Here is an 8,198-nt window from a genome sequence, read left to right as displayed (position 1 = left end):
ATTAAATTCATAGTGGCCAGTTAAAATAATAATAAAAGGTTGTTATTTGTTGTATTTCTTTATAAATTTTAAGGTTATGTAAAATAATTCTAAAATTATTAATTTGATTGTGAGGACCCCATGTCATCTACTCCAGCATTTTGGTTCTTGATCGAGTGTGAGACTTAACGATCTTCTAGCAAAGACTATTTACTTATTCAAGCATGAAGCTTTCTTATCTACTTCTATTTCACTTTCAATTTCTACACTTCCAACGTTTTATGCATCTTCTCACAGCAACAACATCAGATGTATTTTGCATTTGTTAATGAGCATCCAGCACCTAAATAGTATCAGAGCAAAAATTATTGTGTCAAAGTTTGGTTGAGTCGTTTAGGCTTCTTATTTTAGCAACTTTCTTACAAAATATAAATGGGAAGCTTCATTAAAATAATCAAAAATCATATTGAATGTCTTCACATATTTTAATTTAAACCCTGCTGAGAACAATATTCTGAGATGGTTAAATGCAATCGTGGCTGAGTTGAGAGACAACTTAAAAACATGGTAACTCAAATACGAACAAACGATGAAAATCAAATTATGTACCTATTAAGTCTCTGGAAGGTTATCTAAACCAGTGATTTATTATGAAGTAGATATTCAATCTACTTCTATCCATAACTTCATAATAGAACAGCTCATAATTACAGCAGAAGATGCTAGTTCTCAAGGAATTGTGTATTTCATGTCCTATTCATAATTGATCAATCAAAGATTGATTTTTATTATTGGTTCATGACTTCATGATTAAAAAGAACCTTATTGGGCACATTGAATTACATCGCAAATCACAGAACAGTTCCTTAGAATTTCTGTGATGAAAGGTGGAGTCTAAAACATATACTATCAGACTGAATCCAATGCACTATAATTCATTCTACAAATACCACACTCGTTGGATTACTCTGGGCCACATTTATATGTGATTTGTAAACTGTACAGTAAAACCTTCAAGGAATAACATAAGTATAAATTTTAGATTTTCCGTCTTTTTCTTGCCTTGGATTTAATAGCAGTCCATCCTCTCAAAAGCTTGCCGGAATTTCTAAACTATTGATTAATACAACATATTTTATTGCTACACTCACAATTTATCTGCATGCGTTATTTGCAATATATGATTTTATAGTATATTTTCACCATGCTAAATATATTCTACTTAACAAGAACTATTCACCAGAGCCTCCACGCTAATTAGATTAAAAATGTTTAAGACTTGTTTGCGTGCAAGTTCATATCCTCTAATTCGTCAAAAATATCAACTAATGAATGATCATTATTTAAAGGAGCATGACATTTACAAAGTGATGTTTTGCATCTGGAAGGGGAATAAATGTAGACAAAAGTTTAAAATTTACTTTTTAATGGATATTTGAGATATATTTGGGAAGTCATTATCATTTCATTTATTTTTCAGACTTAATTTAATCTGTTACATTATGATTTCTATCAATTTTTTAGCAGTTTGTTATTCGTTCTTATAAAGAGAATTTTGAGTTATGTAAGATAGCTTTGTCATCCAAAAAAATCATAATTTGGATGTTGAAGTGTTCTTGTGCTATAAAATTTTGAGCACAACATACATGTAATACTAGAAATCGATCAAAAAAGGTGGTCTTTGTCTAATAATACTAAAATTAAAAGTCAGCATAAATAGAAATAAATTAGTGAGCATATATAATGGTCAATTAACTTACATCATGCAAAGAAATACTCATTTAAAAATCAGTATATAATTCAAATAAATGCTCAACACATGCATTACCAAAATTATGTAACATGATTCAACACCAACAAAAAGGCCAACGACAATGTCACAACCAAGGCACTGCATCAAGATTTAGGCTAATTCTCTAAGCAGGTTTATTAAGAACACCTAACCCCTCCCTCCAAAATAGTTAGAGAACTAAGGTTCCTTTCTTAGTAAGTAAACAACACCAATCAAGAAGATGAAGATTTTTAAACATTGTTTAACTTTGAGACCATTCTACCTATCTTATTTAACTTGACTAAATTTTGCTGCTTTAAAAGCTTTAAATTTGATAATACTCTTTTATTTTATTTTCCATTAAATTAGAACAAGTCACAAATCCATATAATAATATTTTCTTGGCTCTGAAGTCCTTTCAGATTTACCTATCTTATTTAACTTGACTAAATTTTGCTGCTTTTGAATACTTTAAATTTGATAATACTCTTTTATTTTATATTCCATTACATTAGAACAAGTCACAAATCCATATAATAATATTTCCTTGGCTCTGAAGTCCTTTCAGATTTGTTTAGACTTGGAAAAGGCCAATAAATAAAATCTTGCTTTTTTGATTTCATTGAATGAAAATTATATTTTGTTTATACAAATTTCATATGGAAAAAGTTTGGTCATTGCTCAACTTTTTATGAAGCTTGGTTACTACTCCTACAGTTTTGATGAGTTGGTAATTAGTTTTCCAACTCTTACACTTACCCATTCCCAACATAATTCTCCACTCCAATATGTAGGGCTTGATTTCATTGAATGAAAATTATATTTTGTTTATACAAATTTCATATGGAAAAAGTTTGGTCATTGCTCAACTTTTTTATGAAGCTTGGTTACTAATCTCCTAGAGTTTTGATGAGTTGGTAATTAACTTTTCCAACTCATACACTTACCCATTCCCAACATAATTCTTCACTCCACTATGTAGGGCTCGGCAAAATTCTAAATTCTAATCTCTCCCAAAACATCCAAGCCACCTCCAACATTCATATAATTGTCTTATAAATTCTCTCACAACTTCTAATGTTTCCCAAAGTTCTAACTCCTCATTAGAAATGAGACAAGATTTTACTGTGAGCAATCAAATTAAAAAGTTCATAACTCCTCAGACAACCCAAAATTCAAAAAATCATCACCATTAATTTTCTAACATCACAAGCCTTTGATCTAGAGTTCCTCGTCATTTTTAAGAAAAAAAAAATATATCCTTCAAAAGTCTAAATTTCTAGCTTAAAATATATGCAAATCCTAAATATCTTTTTTTACTAACTATATAACCTCGCCATCATCCCAAGAGTAGGGCTGTGAATTTAACTCGAAGATCGTTACTCGCTCAAAAATCGATTTGAATTTTGAATTGATTATTATTTTTTTTTTTTTTTTTTGCCCGATTTTAATCCATATATGGATCGGCTCAAGCTAGCTTGAGATCGGCTATAAGTATTTTTCATTTATAAAAAATTTATATAATGCTAAATAAAATCAAATGTAATGAGCTACAAGTTTCGATTTGGAACAGATCCTAACTCGTTCTAATTTTGAGGCAAATCAAGCAGACTTCGATCTGAAACTGATGCAAATAACTTAATTTGAGCCAGTTCGTTTCTATTTTGAGCCACACTTTTACTAACTATATAACCTCGCCATCATCCCAAGACTAGGGCTGTTAATTTAACTCGAAGACCGATAATAGCTCAAAAATCGATTCGAATTTTGAATTGACTTTTTTTTTCCTTTTTGCCCGATTTTAATCCATATATTGATCGGCTCAAGCTGGCTTGAGATCAGCTATAGATATTTTTCATTTATAAAAATTTTATATAATGCTAAATAAAATCAAATGTAATGAGCTACAAGTTTCGATTTGGAACGGATCCTAACTCGTTCTGATTTTGAAGCAAATCAAGCAGACTTCGAGCTGAAACTGATGCAAATAACTTAATTTGAGCCAGCTCGTTTCTATTTTGAGCCACATTGAACTCAATTCAATTTCAAGTCGAACTACCTCAAAAAATATACAATGAGTCGTGAGCCGATTTCGAGCGGCACTCAATCCATTCGAACCGATTTCAAGCTGACTCTAGCTTGACTCGAAATCAGATTGTTATCAACCCTACCCAAGGGGATATCAATTATGTTGTTCCCTCATTATTAAGATCATATAGACCTGATGTAATGTTATTTTTGTAATGATGATAATATATTTTTAGCATTCAAAAGGAGATTGATCTTTCCATATGATCAAAAAAGGAGGTGATGTGCCTATTTATGGGGAGAGTTCTTATAAAATGATGCTATCAACATCCAAAAGTTGTGGGGTACGAAGAGCCTGCAAATTTCAACTTTTGTCTCCAATCTTAAGGCTTAAAATTCCAGCTACCGTAATATATTCTTGATCTTAGTCAGAAAGCATTTTAAAGGTATAAGCATTTGATTCAAGTTTTTTAAGAATTTTAAACAAACCACAAACCCAAGCATGCAGCTGCTTACTATATTTGGTGAGAGAATGCTCGGAGCAAATCCAAATTAAAATATGACCACCTTTGTTAGATTCCTTTAAAAGAGTGCTTAAAATTTATAGCATTCGTATGTTCGTAATCAATTAATTACATTTGTAACTATACTTATTCATGCAAATAATAAAAATTTAATGCAAAGGTGAATGTAAAAAAATAAATGACAAGAATCTATCAGACCATTTGTTTTTTTTTTTTTTTTTTTGTTTATATCTGTAAATGACGTGAAGAATGTTTTTTACGTTATTTCGGAAATAGTGCTATCATATTAAAACTTAGAAGCAGGTAAATGCAAATTCCAAATATCGATATTCTTACTTCTAACACTTAGTAAACTGCTTAAAGATATATGTTCATAGCTTCCACTAATCATATATTTGGGGTAAAATTCAAATGAAAATCTTAGTTGTGACCCAATCAATGTTCATAATGTTTTTCGACATAAGAAAAAAAATATAATATCCATGTCTGAAACTATTATGCATGATAACTGATATAGTCTAACAATCTTTTGAAGAAAGTTTGGCTATGTGAAATGCATTATTAGTTATTAAATACTTGCCGATGAGGAATTCTTGTCAATTCTAACAATCTTTTGAAGAAAGTTTGGCTATGTGAAATGCTGTGTAAGTAAATAAATTTCCCTTGATTTTTTTTTAATATCAAATGTTAGAAATCAACTTAGTTTGTTACATTGCCATACATTACGCAAATAGTGCATGTTATTTTGGTGCGTTGCGCCGCACCATGCAAATGATGCCCAGAGCGCACTGCGCCGCGCCATGCAAATCATGCAGATAATGTAAAGTGTTGTGCCACACCATGCACTATGGTGCGCATCATTTTGCACCATTAGTATATAAGGTAGAATGGCAGTGTATTTATTAGCTTTTTGCTTCTTGTTTTGGTAAATTTGTAATTAACATAATGTCTAATGAGGTGTTCAACATCTCATTTAGAAGAGGGCAGAAAAATTTTTTTTCTACCAGCTTAGTCGTTTTTCTCATTTCCAAAATATCCCACAATATCCAGTGTAAATACTCCTTAAAACCGGCTACCAAACAGCCCCTTAAGGACTTTCATTTAATCAAACTTAAGGTCTTTCATTGGAAAATTGTAATCAAACAGTTCCATAAGCAAAGGGTCTTTCATTGGAAAATTGTAATCAAACAGTTCCACAAGAAAAAGACCACTAAAACTTGATAAATCATAAACCAAAATTTGAATCAGATTGATTTTATATTCTAACATTTTTTATTTACGGAATATAATACAAGAAATGACATATTTATTTACACAGCTAAACAAGAAAAAGGCAACCTGATGCTCTTCCCCGAGTAACCATTTGCTCGAGAGATCTCCACAAGCTTCTTAGCCTCCCCAAGCTTGGAATTTTTAGCCAGCCCGTCCACCAATCCCTGCAAAATCTCTGAACCTGGAGAACACCTGCGGCTCAGGCTCTCCTTACTCAACCTAAGGGCCAAATCAAGCTCCCCTGCTTCACAAAGACTAGGAATCAGCACCGTAAATGTCTCCTTATTAGGAGCGCAGTCATTCTTTATAAGATCCATATAAATCAGCTTAGCCTGCTCCAAGTTCCCAACTTGACAGTAACTCTTTATGAAGGCATTGAAAGTGAAAATATCCATCTTTAAACCTGATTGATTTATCTCATCCAAAATCTCAACAGCTTCCGAAGTCTTTCCAACGGATACAAGCCCCCTGATTTTCGCATTGAAACACTTTATATCAGGTTGAATGTTCTCCTTCGCCATTTTATTCCAAATATTATCAGCGTCGGAGAAGCGTTTGTTTTCATAGAGACCTTTCAGCAGAATATTGAAGGAAATCAAATCGGGAAAAATGCCATTCTTCTCCATGAGAACGAGGGAGTCAAGGACAGCGTCAAGATCCCCCTTTTCACAGAGGGCTTTGATGAGAATGTTATAGGAAATTAGGTTGGGGATGATTGAGGTATCACCAGCTGGAACATCGTGGAAAGTAGAGACAACACAAGGGTAGTCCCCAGAGGCAGCCAAAGCAGTGAGGACGGCATTGAAGGACAAGACCGTGCGGGGAGACCCCAGAGAAGGAAGCTGGTTGAAAGTAGCGACAGCGTTGGCGGCCATCCCAGCCTTTCCATATAGGGAGATGAGGCGTGCGCCGAAGCCCTCATGAGTAAGGTCTGCGGCGAAGCGCTTCTGATGCTCGAGGATAGACTCGACGGCGTCAAGGCGGCCAGCAGCAGCGAAGCGGCGGACAGTGAACTCGTAGATATTATGGCGGCAGCGGAAGCGGTAGGACTCGGAAGCGAGCTGGAAGTCAGCTACAAGCTTGTCGAGGTCTCTCTCCTTGAAAAGCTTGTTGATAGTGGTGTTCAGGGGCTTGGTGTACGCGCTAGGTTGGAGGTTATGGTCGGGATTAGGGTTCGAGGAGAAGGAGAATTTGCGGCCAGAGAGACGGAGGATGCGCCGTAATTGGAGGAGTCGAGCCAACATTGCTCGTCCTCTGCTGTGTACTTGCGGGAGGCGGGAGGAATTCCGGACTGAAATGCATCTTTCCGATCTTAAGCTAGGGTTTGGACAACTTGAGTCCGAGCTCGACTTATTTATTTTTAAATTTCAATTTGAATTGGGTTCTAGTCCTCATGAAGTTTACTACATTACAAATTATTAAAAACTAGATTGATATATTTATAAGCAAATTATTATAAAATAAATTGAGATGGACGGCTAAATTATTTTAACATAATTTAAATACATTTTGAATTAATATTTTTAAACAAGGTGAATTAAGCTAATGGGTTGTCAAGTAACTCAAACTTGCTCATTAACTTATGAAAATTATCACATGAGTTATCCATCAAACCAACAAACAAGTTGAGTTGATTCATACCCAAACCTACATTACACTCTAATTGGTAAAAACAGTGCAAAAAAGTATGTGCAGGTGTGTGCAGGTGTGTGCAGGTGTATGTGCATGTGTGTGTGTGAATGAAGTTTTATTAGGAACTCAGAAGCGATGGGTTCTTGAATCAGTGCTATTTTGTTAAGTTGAATTAAGATAGGGAAAAAATGTGAGGCACCTAAGTTTGTTATTGAAGCTAAATCATCTCCAATATCACACACGATTTGTGGACAAAATAAAAGGAAGCTAATGGTATTATGATATATCAAAGTTAAATTATTTAGCATGAAAAAAGTGGGGAACGACTAATAAGGCAGTAGAGTAAAACTACTATTATTTCTTGGTAGGTTTGAATTCTATAAATTTCTTATATATTATTAGAGATCGAGCCGAGTCACTATCTTGACCGTAGTCCTCATTTAGTTTAGGGTCTAAAGATATATATATTTCATCTCACTGCGATACAAGTCAGCACTCTTCCGCTTCTCCTCAATGTCATAGGAGTATAACTCTTAAACTTCTAATGAAATAAATAACTAAACTAAAATTAAATCAAAAAATTAATTTAATAAAATCAAATCATAAGATAGTATTAAACTCTACTGAACTTCGTAGGACCCAATACTTCCTACTTGTGTTCTTGGCCTCCAAAGAAAATTATTCCTAAATTGAGTCACTTATTTGATTTAGAGTTTTTTATAGGATGATATATCTTAAAATTTAATTAACTATAAGAAATTGAATTAAATACAAAAAAATTTCCAGTAATGTAGATTTACAAACTTGGAAATCTTTTTTTCTTAGATCTATGGTTGCATAGTATTTTTATTTTTATTTTTCAAGATATATTGTTGAATAGTATTTTCTTCTTCCAAGTTGTTATATTATTCTCAATATCAATCTAAAAAATAAGAAATGTCAACATTTATGTACCATATAACTTTCCATTAATATTCATATATATATATATA

The 8,198-nt window shown here is 33.1% G+C and overlaps 1 protein-coding gene across 1 annotated transcript; it reads right to left on the bottom strand.

Moving 5' to 3' along the window:
- Positions 1 to 5,583: 5,583 nt before the first annotated feature.
- Positions 5,584 to 6,916, bottom strand: LOC110037347 (pentatricopeptide repeat-containing protein At1g55890, mitochondrial-like). The gene has a single exon (XM_020741974.1). It carries the CDS (start codon positions 6,816 to 6,818, stop codon positions 5,613 to 5,615), a length of 1,206 nt encoding a protein of 401 aa, XP_020597633.1. The 5' UTR covers positions 6,819 to 6,916; the 3' UTR covers positions 5,584 to 5,612.
- Between the last annotated feature and the right edge of the window lie 1,282 nt (positions 6,917 to 8,198).

This window comes from Phalaenopsis equestris, unplaced genomic scaffold, assembly GCF_001263595.1.
Source record: "Phalaenopsis equestris unplaced genomic scaffold, ASM126359v1 Scaffold218903, whole genome shotgun sequence".
In the NCBI taxonomy this organism is placed as follows: domain Eukaryota; kingdom Viridiplantae; phylum Streptophyta; class Magnoliopsida; order Asparagales; family Orchidaceae; genus Phalaenopsis; species Phalaenopsis equestris.
Note: the sequence above shows the minus strand (reverse complement) of the source record. Positions and strands in the feature narration are given on the sequence as shown.

What these genes read in the sequence shown, in the direction of transcription:
- LOC110037347 (XM_020741974.1), bottom strand. Translation starts at nt 6,818, where the DNA reads ATGTTGGCTCGACTCCTCCAATTACGGCGCATCCTCCGTCTCTCTGGC.